Source organism: Odontomachus brunneus, unplaced genomic scaffold (genome assembly GCF_010583005.1).
Source record: "Odontomachus brunneus isolate Ranch 3 - 2012 unplaced genomic scaffold, Obru_v1 Obru_scaffold_005, whole genome shotgun sequence".
Classification (NCBI taxonomy): Eukaryota; Metazoa; Arthropoda; class Insecta; order Hymenoptera; family Formicidae; genus Odontomachus; species Odontomachus brunneus.
Window position 1 is genome coordinate 3539422 of NW_022639455.1, and position 15881 is coordinate 3555302.

General features: G+C 39.0%; 1 protein-coding gene across 1 annotated transcript; it reads left to right on the plus strand.

Annotated features, from left to right (window-relative positions):
- The first annotated feature begins 8060 nt into the window (after positions 1 to 8060).
- LOC116848904 (protein takeout) lies at positions 8061 to 15415 on the plus strand. The gene is made up of 4 exons (XM_032825477.1): positions 8061 to 8317; positions 10597 to 10834; positions 13486 to 13631; positions 14001 to 15415. Exons 1-4 carry the CDS (start codon positions 8224 to 8226, stop codon positions 14294 to 14296), a joined length of 774 nt encoding a protein of 257 aa, XP_032681368.1. The 5' UTR covers positions 8061 to 8223; the 3' UTR covers positions 14297 to 15415.
- Positions 15416 to 15881: the final 466 nt, after the last annotated feature.

Below are 15881 nucleotides of genomic sequence, written 5' to 3' on the forward strand. Positions count from 1 at the left end.
GCTAACCCCCCCTCCCCAAAAAAAAAAATTCTAAGTAGAATATTTTTCTTATTTGTTTAGAAAAGGAAATATTCTTTCGAAAAAAAAGTTTTCTCTTAAAAAATAGAATTACAGAAAATAGAGTATTTTATAGTTAGAGTTCTTGTTTTAGATATTAGGATATTTTCCTTTTGATTTGAGAAGAATCCTCCCAATTATATTAATAGGCTTATATATAATAAGCTTAATCTAATTGTACTTACTTATAATGTATATTATATTAATTCTCTCTCCACACACAGTGAAATATAAGAGAATTTCGCTAAGGATGAGATTATATTTTTTTGGATGCGTACAATTAGCCCTTCTTTTATCGCTCGCAATTTCTCATCTCATCTTTTGATTTTCTTCATTCGATCTCTCTGTGTCATTTACCTCTCATCATACTTTTAATTTATCGCCATGAATACCCGCCGTAATCATCTCGCGCGTCTCTACAACTCTCAAACGGAGATTCCAGATCACCGTGCGATTCGTCGCTGAAGTTTTACATTCTAGCTTTGCTACCCGGCAAATAGCATTAACTCTCTGTTGAAAGTATGTCCATAATAAAAAAGCGCGATTACCATGTTTGCATTCTCACATAAGAAACCAGCCTTCTCAGTAATGTTTCGGCATACGAGATTAAGAAATGCGGTAGCATATCGCGTTAAGTAAACACATGAAGCAAGGAACAAGCGTGAGACTAGTCGCGTATATTTACGCGGCGTCTCTAATTGATCAGATGCAAGATTTCTCGTTCTGCTATAATGGCTTGTCCGATTAAAATGCTCTAATTGAAGTGATCTAAGTGCTTTCAATCGATTCCTGGAAGATCCAATTACAATAAGAAAATTGTCTTTATTTTTTCGCTACATACTTTAGTAGAGGACCTATTTTGGTTGAAATCATCTGCGGCAAAGACTGCGTAAATATATCGTCTTATGTCGGCGCATTACGTCCACTCGATTATCAAATCGTCGGATCGGAATACCGGTGATTTTCGCTGCGAGCGGTCCGTGATTTCCGGATTTGCTCAGCTGAGCGGCGGGCGGTACGAGACATGTTTGCGCCGCGTTTTACAAATTAATAGATCGGTAGGAGCCGGGAATTAGGATTCACGATTGCTAATGCGAACGATGTGTTCGCGTACTTGTCGCTGTATCATTACGTTTTCTCTCTCTCTTTTTCAAAAGAAAAATTAAAAAAATTAATTTTTGAAATGCGTTACTATACATAAAAATCTATCAAATTATGCAACTAACTGTAGTTATTTACTTTCTGTGCCAAAATATTTATCCACCTGATTAATCACTTTTTATAAACCTCTACTTGCTTTTTGTAATTACTTCTCATATTAGAATTTTATTACTTCCTGTAACGATACTTACTCACTTTATGCAAACGTTCTTACGAGGCTAAGACCTACAAGAAGAGAACTTTACAATAAAAATTACTGTAGAATGAAATATCGTATGTGTTATTATAACTTTTGAAACTGAAATGTACTATTAAAAGCTATATTTTTTTCAAAATTTGTGTTATATTCCTTAGAAAGATATAACTCACTGACAATCTATTCCTGGACTATTAAAATTACAGTAAAATTGAGGAAAACTTATATGAAGAAGAAACTAATATTTCCTCCTTGTAGGACAATACTCAACGCATTTATCTATCTATCTTTCTCGTTCTCCATCTATCCTCGTTTACTCTTGCAAAAACTATTGGAAAACCATTATTACTGAGAACCTGAATGTTCCGCATAACCCGTGAAGAGAATGATCACGAGAGTAAGACTTACAACACTCGAATGTGTGTTTGCGAGATGAAGCTCGTGCGCTGAGATGTTGTTATTATTGACTCTAATTCTCTATTAATTCTCTAATCGTTGACATACACTGAAGCCGCGGAGGCACTTTTCGCGCGGAGATGAAGAGTGTGATCATGTCATCCTGCAAGAATACACGTACAGGAAGGGATACTGAAAGCGCAAAGCGCGCCAAACGACGATAATACGCGAAAATTTAGAATCGGCTTGGGCGTCGTTCAATGTACGATCGTCGCTCGCACATGTTTCACGGGACGTATCCAATCCGGTATGTCCGCCGGTCACGCAAGAATAATAATACACCGGAGACGTGGTGTAATAAAGTTCACTTATGAGAACGTAATTTCAAATTGTAATTTTTACGATGAATTTTTACGGTTTCCTTATAAGTCTCTCCCACTGCGGCCCTGAGTGATAATACAGATATGTAATTCTTTCAGCTGCTTTCAATATGCACGCGCTGATTTGTTTACTTGTCGACGAGCACGTGCTCGCGTCAGCTGCGTAAACCTATGAATTATTACGTGCTATGATGTAAGATTTTGTTATGAATAAAAAGATCGTAATCGAAGTGGCGAACACATGAATAAAGCGCAATTAATTAACGCTCGTTTGGATCTGCGCTTTTCGCTGTAACCGCGCAAGCACGACAAGCTCACATCCACGTGAACGAAACGCAAACTCAGACGGTCGTGGAAACAATGAAACTTCACTCTAAATCGATCTCGCGATCTTTGGATCTGACTCTAGAGTGTCGCTCCCACAATTCGCTAAGGAAGATCCTTGGCATTTGTTTAATTGATGAATCACAAATGATCGGTAATCATGTATCGCATGAGCATTATGTCGTAGCTACTTCACAGAGCTTCTTTAATCTTAAATGATTGACCATTGACCATGACATTTTCGTTAATCCTAGCCGGCATGGTCGCTCGTAAACAATCATTCTCGCACGCCCGGAAGTCTCCCTCCCGTCTCGAAGACATCGTTTTGTGCCTTGCTTATCATCCGTTCCGTCTCCGCGATCACCGCTATTACGTGATGTGTGTAAATCAGGACCCGTGAACCAGTGAATCCGACAAGTACGCACGTGAAAACGTTCACGTTCAACGGAGATTCCATGCGTTGCTCTATCGGAAAATCAGATGAAATCTCATTATCGCGAGCTCCAGTTCGCACCGCGTAACCCACGTCGTGTTATTATGTTTGTTAAATAATGTTTCGTAACTGTAGAACTTTCGTATTAGACAAATATTTCCACTAATTGACAACTCGAAAGAGTGATTTTAAAATTTCTTATCATTTTCATCATATATTGAGTAATGTTCCAAATTAACATGCTTGTAAAACTTAATGTGACGAGATAATGAGAAAATATAGGCTAGAAGTGAACATATCACGTTAATTTTATGGTTATTTATTGATTGTTAGAGCAAAAAGAAAGCGAATATTTTGCAAGTGTGCTTAATCGATCGCAAATGTCATTTTTTGAATACGTCTTTTTATTTCGATGTACTTTGTAAGAATTTTGGACATGCATTTTCTCGCTTCCGATGTTAGAAATCAAGATGGTCGTGGCGAAAAGCAAGGAGTTTCAAGAGGATGCCATATTTGAAGACTTTACCGAGACAAGATACTAACTTTTTTCTGCAAAGTTTACATATTGGTTGCACAGATTTACAGATGCTTTTACGCGCTGAAAATACATGCAGAAATGAATTGGAGCATTATGCTCAACATGTAGTGAAAACGACAAAAAATCCCAAAATCGACACTTTAAGCTCTCAGTCAGTGTGAATATTTACCTGATACGAAAGTTTTACAGTGTGTTATGAGAGTGTACTTTCTGCGTCTGACCCCTACATTGAGAGAAAATTATAGTTGCTTTCGGCAACTATGCTCTTTTATGATTTTAATCATAAAAATAGTTAGAAAAACCATTGTTTTAGTAAGTGTTATTAGAAAGATGGTTCTTCTAACTTTTGTTGTGGTTAAAATCACACAAAAAATATATTTGCTATAATTTTCTAGCAGAAAGCAACTATAATTTTCTCTCAGTGTACTCAGATATGTAAACTCAGATTTTCTTTTTCCGTGTGTCTTCGCGCCTTCTTTCTCTTCGCACCACAAAATTCGAATACTCGAGCTTGCGCTCATCTCTGCTATGTCTATCGTGCACGCGCGACCGCAACAAGAAACCCGCATCTTTCGTAAAATGTCGCGCGTTGCGTAATATGCGCAAACAGCGTCTCGGGAATATCCGTCTTTTTTATAATCTAATTGATCGTCTGAAAGCTGCTTTTTGTGCCGTCCACTGTGCAACCGAAGCTATAATCATAACCATTCCATAATAATCGGGCGCTACAAGTTCGTTTTTTTGCCGGTTCTCCGACCGAAACGCATGCGGCGTTTCTTCTTCGCGCGATTTTTCTCAAACGAGTTGCAAAGTCCATGAAATCGATGAACTTTCGACGTTGCGCACTTATCCGCTCTAAAGACCGAACTCTTCTTTTTGGCAATGTGTCACGCGATCTCTCTCAGAACATAGAAAAAAATTCCATGCGTGCAACTAATTTTCCGTTATCTGGAAACCACAGACGAAAACTCGGCTGTAATGACAGGAAAATTAAAGAGGATTTTTACTCAGTCAATCGTTCCCAATTGTGTCAAACGAATTTTCACGCAGCTAAACGCAACTCTGTCTGATCCGCGTTTTACATGACTTTTTCCGTGCAGGAGAGTCGCGCTGCAAAATTCTGTTTTCTGTTCTGACGTGTTCAAGTGGTGTGCACGATCAGACAAAAAAGTTCTCTACTCGACGACAAACGGAAAGGTCAATTGGAAATGCAGCTCATGTGCGTCATAATTTATGCGAGTCCAATTCCGAAAAAAAGTATTGTACAAATATTTTCGCGATGCATGTGTTCCATTCGAAAAGACGAGGTATTGCCTACGAATTGTCTATTTTTTAATCCTCTTCTTTGTTTTGATAGATTATTACGCGCGTGATAACGGCGATCGACGATTAACACGGCACGGGCGATTTGTTTCGAGCATATAACATGCATAACGCAACATATTATGCATAACAGCATAAAAACATCTTCGAAACGACGTGGATGAGGATATCCGACGATTCTGCCGATCTGCTGCAAGAACGATAATGCGAATTTCATGATAAAAAATTGCTTACGCAATACTAAATCCGTGTGAGCATCGCAAATTACATTGCCTTTCTGATTGCTTGTGAGTGGTCGCTACAATCGATGTAATCTCTTATTCTTTTTTTCTTTTATTTTTTTTCCTCGCATTCCATCTTCTTCTGAGTTGACGTTCTGCCCGAGCATGTCACGTGTGAAAATGTATACGTAGCGCAACACGCGATATCTTGCGCTTGTGCTTCATAAGAAAAATGACTTAAATCTTTGCATAGATCCCAGAATAAACGGAGTATCAACTTCTTGCTACGCGAACGCTCGATTTCTCCAATTTAAAAGTCGATCACGGTCTCACGAAACCCATTCAGGCTCGCATTACGTCTCTGATTCTTTTCCTCAAACGAGCATCTCTTTTTTGATTCGTTACTTCTCGCTTTTGTCGCTCGCCACTTATTATATGCATTCAATTCAACACGAACGCTCATTAAATGTTCAGTGAGCTCTTGAATTTAGTTATTGACATATGCACAGAGAAAGAGAGAGAGAGAGAGAGAGAGAGAGAGAGAGAAGCTAAGAGAAAAGAAATACCTAAAAATCACCAATATTTATTCGGTGAGTATACACCCAAAAAAAGTATTCTACAAATATTCTACATACAAAGTAAATTTTCCTCTAACCCCAGGTTCTAAAAGAAATATCTTACAGAAAGCATATTCATCTTTCATTAAAGGGAACCACTCATTTTGCATTTATGAGATATTATTCTAAATCTGTGTTCTTTTATATCAAGAGGAATATGTTAATTTGAAGCCGTCTTATGTGCAGTATGAGAGACGCGAAGAACTGTTGTTCGCGTACTATCGTGTACGATTGGTTGAAACCAAGCGCCACGCTTAGAGCTTCCACCGTCAATTCACTGTCGACGTTTCAATCAAATCGACGTTGAAATCGTCAAACTGACGTCAGTTTGATATCATTTTGACGTTAATCAACGAATTATTTTTCATTGAGTATATAGATGTCACAAACATGAAGTCTTAAATAGCTCCTCAGTAGGAAGAGCGGTTGCCTCTGTGGAAAACCTGAGTTCGATCCCAGCCGAGTCTTGATGTTTTTCATCTTATATGGCATTAAAAGTGTGGACATCTACAGATACACACAAGCACCCCGGTCAAAGTTTTCTGATCTTTCTTTCGTGTGAATGCGATAAAATTTATTAAATATTAGAAGAAATATTTTTAAGTTGAAGTAACATATAAAAGGAAATTTAGATTAAGAACAAATATTAGCAAATATTAAGAACAAATAGATTTGCACTGTAAAATTCAATATGAAATTCCTCTATCTTTAAGAATTGTGTTTAAGATTATTTTTCTCTTCATTTCAAAGCAATCTTCTTGAGACTACATATAAGAGTAAAATCCTCTAAGATTCAGAGAATTCCACTTCTATTAAAATTATTTTTTTTTGGGTGGACTAATATATTTAAAAAGATATATTTACTCTCATATTAATATATAGAGTGTCTGACAATAATATATACGAATTTCGTGTACGTGTAGATTAGATCAAAAACTTCTATTAAACAGCCACGTAAAATTTTGAGTTATTAATTAAAGAAGATTAGCGAATAATCGCGCGGAATACGATGCAAAGTGCGACAGTAAATACGATTTGCGTTGAGTGCCTGTACATTACGTCAAACTGTGTGAACAAAAAAGTGTTGTACATTTCGCAAATAATCATATAGATTTTTGAGTTATTAATTGGAACAGTTCCACGAATAATTATGCACAATTGTTCACCAATCTTTTTTAATAACTAAAAAATCTATATGTTTGTTTGCAAAATGATAGAGAATATTTTTGTTTAGTTTGATCTAATCCACACGTACGCGAGTTTGTTATCGTCGGACATATAAGTCTGTATATATTTTTACATTGAGAATAAAATTTTTTTCAACGAAGAAAATATACATTTTCTTGAAAATTTAGCTAATTTTGCATGAATTGTTAATTATATTTAAAAAATTTGGATCAAACAATTGTATGAAATGGGCTTATAAGAGCCATACGCCAGTTAAGTGCAAAAAAAAGTTTACCACATTGAGAATAAATATATTAAATTTCAAAAAACGTTTGTTTAGATACGACTGTGAACATATTTGTTTAAATTAAGTAATTATTTTCTAAATTAAAAAAAGAAATTTATATTTAAAACTTCTTTATTTAATTTTAGAAAATAATTACTTAATTTAAACAAATATGTTCACACAGTCGTATCCAAACAAACGTTTTTCGAAATTTAGTATATTTTTTCTCATTGTAAAAGAAAACGACAATCAGTAAATATAGCAAACACAAAAAACCGTAAATATATAAAATCAAAACTCGTTTGTGAAAACAACACATCGTTAGCACGTAAATCTTGCGAGTACAAAAACTATTTTGACAAGAAACCTGTTTTCATTTTACGGTTTTTATATTCGCAACACCTATTGGCAATTGCTTTTTCTAGAAAACTTCTTTTCTTCCACACTGAGATCAGCGTCTGGTTCTAAATCAGCCGCTTTGATTAAGAGATAATTAAGAGAATTTAACCGAAGTACACATAAATATGTCATTAGTGACCACCCAATAAATATCTTCTACTTTTTAGACACCTTTCTTTTCAATGTACTTTTTAGTGTACTTTCAGATGTGATATTCGTTCAGGAGTACAAATCGATCAAATCCGAAAGCTCATTGAGAGAAATGTTAGTGCTGCATGCAACCATTGTACCGCAAAGGACGAAGTCGAAGCCGCATCCACGGCCGTCACCAGCCACGGATGTACTCAACGAGTTGTCTTGCGCGTTAAAATAAGACCTCCCTCCTGCACAGCTGTTCCTCCACGGACATGTGCGCGCATCTCGCATTCTGGCAGGGAGTATTATCGGTGGAACATAATAGTTGTCATCTCGGACTGTCATGTAGCCGCTGGCAGGAGGAGCGAGGAAGCGAGATGGAAGGAAGGAGCGAGGGAAACGTGATTGCCTTTATAAGACGTCCGGATCGTCGTCCAGACCATCCATTTCCAGCCGGACTACTCGCGGACCATCTTCGGTCGTCTGCGGAGTCAGCAACCCCCGTCGTCGAGTCTCGCGCCCCAGGTAACCCCGGAAGGTACGCACGTTGAGCTTCCTGTCTGTCGTTTCTCTCCCAATCTTAGTGGAAAATGGCACTTGTGAAGGCAACATTGATGGCGTTCGCCGTAACGACGATCCTGTTGGCCGTGGCGACGAGCAAAGAAGTAGGTCAACGAGAGATACGTGAGTAAAATTTTAGAAAATACGTGCAAATGAAATTCGGATGACGGGCGCCACCATAGACCGAAATCTCAGTCTCGAGATATCGTCGATAGCGAGCGTTACGTCGAGGCGATCTTCGTGCGATAATTCGTGCTTAATTTCACGGACTCGTGACATATACTTGCATTTATATATTTGCGAATGAATATTTTTATTTATTTTATTTTTTCGTTTCCGCCCGCCCTATAATTTTGTACACCAAAAAGTTTTCTTCCTGTTAATTGGATAAATTGAAGTTGGAGTTAAAATACACAACGTGAACAAACAAAAAATCACAACGCACACGGAGAAAAATAATTTTGCTCTTTTAGCAAAATCGTCGTTGCTATTGCATATTCGTAGTGACATCAAAAAAATTTAATTGACGTAACTAATTTTACAAGTTATTCGTTATCAGAATTAGTTTCGTTGCCAGGATAGAAAAAATTTGTTGTGATTTTTGTCCTAAAAATCACGTTAATTTACTACTGATGCAAAATAATCCTTAGCAAATTTATTTGCTATCGGAGCAAAACTGCAGCTGATTATATAAATCCATCATGGTTCTTATAGCAAAATAATTTGTAGCAAATTATATCCAGCAAATTATATCCAGAAAATAATGATTAGTAAATCTTTTTGCAAATAAATTTAGTAAATCTTTTAGCAAATCTTTTTGCTGTCCATATAATAACGAAAAGATTTTGCTAGACCAGCAGAAAATTTGCTGAGCCAGTAAATTATTTTTCTCCGTGCCGAAGTGGCAGAAGTGATACAGTCGAATGGTCGTTTCTATGTCGTGCTCCTCGATAATTTTGCTATAATATTAACGACTTCTTAAACCTGCTCGTGCTAAAGTCTGTAAATTTGCTACGCTACCGTGCCGAACGAGCTGTCAAATTAACGACCGTATATACACTGCAAATGTTTTATTTTTACACGCATAAGCGTGAGATTTAGATGATTTAGTTCTTTTTACACGTTAATTAAATGATTTACGATGCGCAAATTAATGCTTTTAAATGTGTTCAATATTTAATTAAATTAACAGGATTTAAAGTGCGTTGCGACTTGCGCGGCAAGAAATACGTAAAAAGAGTTTCGGTCACACTTATGCGTGTAAAAATAATACTCTTAGCAGTGCATTACACGTCTAAACACGATTTTGCATTCGATTTCGCCTTCGTCTTGGTCGAAATCACTTCCGCGGTCTTTTGCGGTCGTACGTTTTTGCGGTTACTCTTTATGCTTCGCTACACGCGAATAGCTGCAGAAATTTAGGAATCAAAGTAAATGCGCAATTGGAATTTCAAAATATGAGGAGAATTAACTAAAGATATGATAATTGAGATTCAAGGTCGAGCTTGATGTGAAAGGTTTGATTCGCCGCGTACGTTAGAGATTGTTCGGCGCGTGCGTGTTTGATACTTTACTAAACAATAATATCTTCCCATAAATTAATTATTCGCACTAATATTACTCTTAATTTGGTGATATTTCAAATAAGATATGTAATTGAACAAATAACTGAATACTTCTACGTTTTTATGTTTCGCTATTGAACGCGGGAGAATGACGAGAGCTGAGCAAAGAAAAGATAAAGATCGATTCGCGGCTCTGAATTGCATTTGCGGGAACTTGTGCGCGCATGAGGCCGTGTGTAGCATCAGTTTGTCAGCTTCGTGAGACATCATGGCCATTTCTAAACAGATTTTTGACATGTGACTTTTGGCATGTGCAACGTAGCGAACAATGATCAATGGACCAATATATAAGTAAAAATCTAACGATAACTAAGCCTTCTCGTCTTGTTCTTTCGATTAAATTATTGCGGATCGGTTTTCTCTAGCTGAACCAATATTGCACCGTAACTCTGCAAGAAAGAAAGAGCTGCGTGCGGAGTATTGAACTAGCTCGGGTTCTATTATATGTTGCATTGATTTCTAATAACTTTTAATTATTGACAAGGCACATTAATAAATACGAAAAGGTCACGAGATCGTTTCTTGCCCATAACCGCACATATGCGCGCGCGTTCAGAACATATCGGCCTATTAAATGTTAAACGCGCTCGCGGAATACACACATGCGTGCGCGAGATGCATATTACATGAAAATTAGACCGTGTCGCGGAGACGTGTACGATCGGAATCGCGCGGGAAAAATCTCGATGGCGACCGGCTACCCGATCGTTTTTTCACTCTTTCACAATCCCACTGGCTGTCTAATATAATGTGCACGATTTCGGACGGGAATTGCAGCCGACTTCCTGCATATATGCAAGATGAATGTGGAGTCGCGGAAATTTCACCAATGCGTGGCGCAAAGTATCATGAAATTGGCGCCATACCTGAAGACGGGCGTGCCGGAGTACAACATCCCGTCGTTGGAGCCACTCATACTAAAACGATTGATATTCGCTCCGTCGAACGCCCTGCGCTTGCAAGCAAAGGACATCTTGGTGTATGACGCCAGTAACTTCAATATTAGTAAACTGAAGTGAGTATTAAAGGGAAATAGAGAACGACTTCACTGCTGATCCAAGTGTCTTATGTTTAAGCGCACAAGCGTGTAATTTGAGCTCCTTTTATGCGTATCTTGTGGTTTTAAATCGCGTCATTTTAAAGTGTGGTTTTAAGTCGCGTTTAAGACATAAATTTAACACGTATAACAATTTATAACGTTTAACACACGTATAACGTTTAACACGTACAATTTAACACGTATAAACCTGTTAAGTGACGTGACTTGGAACGATAGGAAACGTGCGAGATGAGATTCTGCCGAAATGACACACTTGGATTCGCAGCAAGCTCGATTAACGCGATGCGAAAACGTGTAATGTTAGTCCTGCTCTCACGTCGCGGTCGGCAAATTTCGGAACGACGAGATTAGCATGGAACGTGTACGGAAATTGCACTGAACTCAGACAGATTTGCGTTATCACTGCAAATGCGCGTGTGTTGTTCCGGCTGAATCTCTTTTCACATGTTTCTTACGTTTTGAGTCCGTCATTTAACGCGCTTAAACGTATTCAATCACAATCCACACGTCTCAAACGTGTTAAAGGACGTGACTTAAAACGGTGAGAAGCGCGTAAAAGGAGTTTCAGCCAAATTACACGCTTATGCGTTTAAAAGACATACACACACATACACACACACACACACACACACACACACACATACACACATACACTTTGCTTCACAATGATCTCATGCAGATTTTACACTCAAATAACGCGGTCATCGAGAGACCCGCCGTTTGTCCGATAAGTGGCCGTGAGGATGCATTGTTAGGTAACGACGGCGTTTTGCGCGAAATCAGACGATAAGTCGCTCGTAACGTTAAAATGATCGCCATGCGTATGAGTACGCCACGCCTCTACTCGCCCATCAATCCAACCAGATTGCACACAAAAGATTACGAAAGAGATGATTGCGCATACGTGCTGTTTTTGCTGTCGTTGACTTGTCGCATTTTCATATCCTGCGCGGCACTTGCGTATCGCCGAGAGGTATTCGAAACGCACGTGCCGGATATTTTCAATTACTCAGCGTCAGTCCGGTAAGGGCGCATCCGTGGCCACTTGACAAGATTTAACTCTTGTAGTATCATGAGGTGTTTGTCGAGAATAAATTAAAGCCGCGGATTAAGTGTGGAGTCACTTATCCGAGAAGTCGCTTATCCGCAAAGGGAAGGAAAAGAGAAGGAATGCTAAAGTTAGAATTGAAATTTACTTAACTTTGGGAAAGGAAGTTTAAGGAGAATTTATTTGGAGAGAAAATTAGTTTACAATCTCTCCTTTCTAAAATCCGGTATACATAATTATGTATACTTAGGTCCTCCCCGAATTTTTTTTATATTAGCAATGATGACATCAATATACTACATTATCGATCAACCCCAAATAGAATATTCTTCGTTTCAATCCGTGAAACAGTGATTTTTCCGCTGAAGAAAGCAATATAGCGAATGTGTGCAAAGCAGAATCATTGACGCTCGAAATTGCGTAATTTTCCGCGAAAAAAAGTGAGCAGAATTTGTTTTCTCAATTTTTCATCATGTCATTATAAAATGCAAGGTTGATGCTTTTATATGCTTGATGCTTTCATTATCATGATAATAATATTTAATAAATTCCGGCAGCTAAAGTATACACATGTAAACACAAATGCACGTAATTATGTACATTCGTAATCATACTTCTTGCGATAGTCAATTTTATTCGGACCACAAAACACTTCATCAGTAGCGTCCTTTAAGTCTCTCTTGTGAAAAAAAGAATTTTACCTAAATAGGACTGATATGTGTCTGAACCTCTTAATTTATTTATTTCAATTTAATTTATTAATTTAATTTATTTTAATGAGAGAAAGAAAGTAGTAAACAAAATAAGCGCAAAGATGGAAAATCGAAAAGATTCACGTTAAATTTTCAGTCGACAATCTCTATTGTCGGGATTATTTCTCGCGCGACGACTTTGCCGATCGAAAACAAACTTTACGCAACTTGAAATCGTTTCTGACGCAATGATCGAGGAATTTATTTTCCTTATGAAGAAGAAGAAATACATAAAATCGTACGACGGTGAAAAATGAGCTCTATCGTTTGTTACTTCGTGCGCAGATGACCATGACATGAACATTCGAAGTGTAGCCTGAGATGACTATAAGAATGCAAGAACGGTGATCAATGAAAATCGGACGGAAGTGACGAGGGCCGGTCGCGTTTCTCATTATCTCGTGGCATGCGAAACTTGGACGGAGTTTCTCATTAATGAGAAAGAGATGGAACCTGGCATTGCAATAATAAGGACGGTAAAAAGAGGTCGATGCCTCCTACCGTTGAAATTGTCGGTTGTCTTTGATAACTTCCCGCGTGTGAGAATCACGAAGACGAGGTTTATTAGCCTGAGCTAGCTGATATTCAGTCCGTAATTGGTCGTGTCGTAATATCCGTTAATACAGGATGCATAAGGCGCACGTAATATCGATATCTCTTTCTGTCGTATCGCTCATGGTTACATTGTGTGAAGCTTGAGAATTGCGACTCATATCAGCAGTCATTCGCGACTTCGAGAGATGTCGATGCCTCTTCGCCATTTCCTCGGACCTTCTCTATTCAATGGCTATTGTCTCTGTTTTTAGGATCGACTTAGACAACTCGTACATCCACGTGGACGTGTCACTACCGAATATTCGCATCGAAGGTCAATACGACATAAGCGGCAAAATAGTGTTGCTCCCGCTTCGCGGTTCCGGACATTTCCACGGCAACGTCAGCGACTGCACAGGTATATTGACCGGGTTGCATGAAAATTTCTCGGAGAGAAAGGGAAGCAATTGTCTGCGACTCCACCGTCACAGGAACATGTTCATTCTAATCGATTGAAGCATTCACTCATGTGGAACCCACCCTAAGCTTGAGTGAAACATTTACTCTTGCGATTTCCAGTCTTCTACTTCGAATAAAAATGCTATCATTTTTCGCTCGTTTTGAACGTGAGATTTCACTCCAAGAAATTTAAAGAGCGTGAAATCACGTCAAGTCGGTGACTAAAAACTCAGAATCGAAGCGAAGAAATAATGAGAAATTATTGTTTTCTGACATTATGATATTCCGTTATCGTATACGTGTCTCATCTCGCGCTTGTACGTTTCAGGTTCCTGCAGAATCCTGATAGAGAAATACTCCAGCTCGAGCGGAGTAGAGTATATGCGCATCAAAGAATTCAAGATGAAGATCACCGTGGGCGATGGTATGTTAATATTAGAGAATCTGTTCGGCGGTGATCAAGCGCTCGGCGACGTCGTCAACTCGGCCATCAACAACAATTTCAGCCTCTTCTTAAAAGAGATACTGCCTCCTTTGGAGAAGGCGCTCTCCGACGCGTTTCAGATCACGTCCAATCATATCGTCGAGCACTTCTCGTTCGCGCAACTCTTCCCGAACACGTAAATATGTATGGCAATCCGGACATGATCGGGTGGACTGGAAGAGTGACGACAACGTGATCGACGTAGATTAGGACTGAAAGCCCATTGCGATAGAACGAATAGGGAGTTACTCATTGATACTACAACTGCATTCAACTCTTTTCTTTCTCATTCGCGCACAAATTGTTCGCGGCCGGCCGCACGCCGACATCTGCCGAGGTCCTGTCACGGACCTCGCGGAAGATACGAGATCTTGCAAAGGAGCAGCGAACGGCCGAGTCGTTGAGATCACGGAACGATCGTGACGCTTCTCGAGAGTCTTCATCTCGGAGCGGGGAACGTTAACGATCGTATGATCGCGTCCGAGTACGGTTTGGGATCTTTCGATATTGACAGGGCATCTCTCACGTTCATTTAGTTACGCGACACTACCTCATAGAGTCAAAATCACCTCATAGAGAGAAAGTCATAGCGGCTAGTCGCAAACTAGCTAGCCGAGCATTTCTTATCTATACTTAGCACTTGCAAACTAGCTTGTGGCCTCTTAGATAATTTCACGCATGTCGGGCGGGGGAAACGTGCCTTCGGGGGGGAAACTTAGCGGGAAAATCTTCGGAATACTAATCTTCGATACGATAGAGCGCCAAGTGATCTCCTTAACGTGCAGTTATTCGTTGCTCCAAAATGTGACAAGTATTTTTTAGTTAATATACCAATAAGGACTCAGGGATCACATTCGAGGAATTATCGGTTGATAAGACGAGAAATCGGATATTCCGCCGCAGATAGACGACAGCAGGATATTATACTGTAGCGCGAGGGAACGATCACTCACTCTTTGCTTCGATCCCAACTCTTCAGTTATCGACATGGCGCGGAATTGTCCGCTTAGACCGATAGAGTCGGTATTGAAACACAGAGGCATATATCGACGCACAGTCAAGCACACTACGATTCTCCACGCAAGCCTAATGTGTCGACTAGTCGCCGACCGGCGGATAGGCGCATCAACAGATAAACTAGAATCTTCATGAGCAAGTACGATTTATCGTGATGTAATGCTATCGAGTACGCCGATATCGACGAGTCGGCGATGCGTTATAAATTGTTGAATAAAGCTTGGACTGTAGTATTTGTTAAACGAGTCTGACATTTTTTCCTTTCTTCTCTCGCATCGTCACCTCGCGAGTGGACAAGTCGTCGCGCGGAGCAATTCGCGGGGCTCGGGAGTTCGGGAGGATTGAAAAATCGAGGAGCGAATGCATATCTTAAGGAGTTTATTCACTTTAATCGAAATGCTTGGAATTGAGCAGAAATTTAATGTGACATCTGTCGCAGTAAAACGCATTTGTAATTAAAATTTTATGCGATCTGTCCACATTATTCATGAGAAATTTAATACCCAATATCGCAATTTCGCACACATAACTTTACGGTAGAAGCGACATAGACGATATTATTCCAATCTAACTTGAAATGAAAAGCGATACCACCCAAAAAACTTATTTAACACATTATAAGTGTTATATATTAGGAAACGCGGCATAGAAGAAGGAACAGTATTCTCTCTCTCTCTCTCTCTCTCTCTCTCTCTCTCTCTCTCTCTC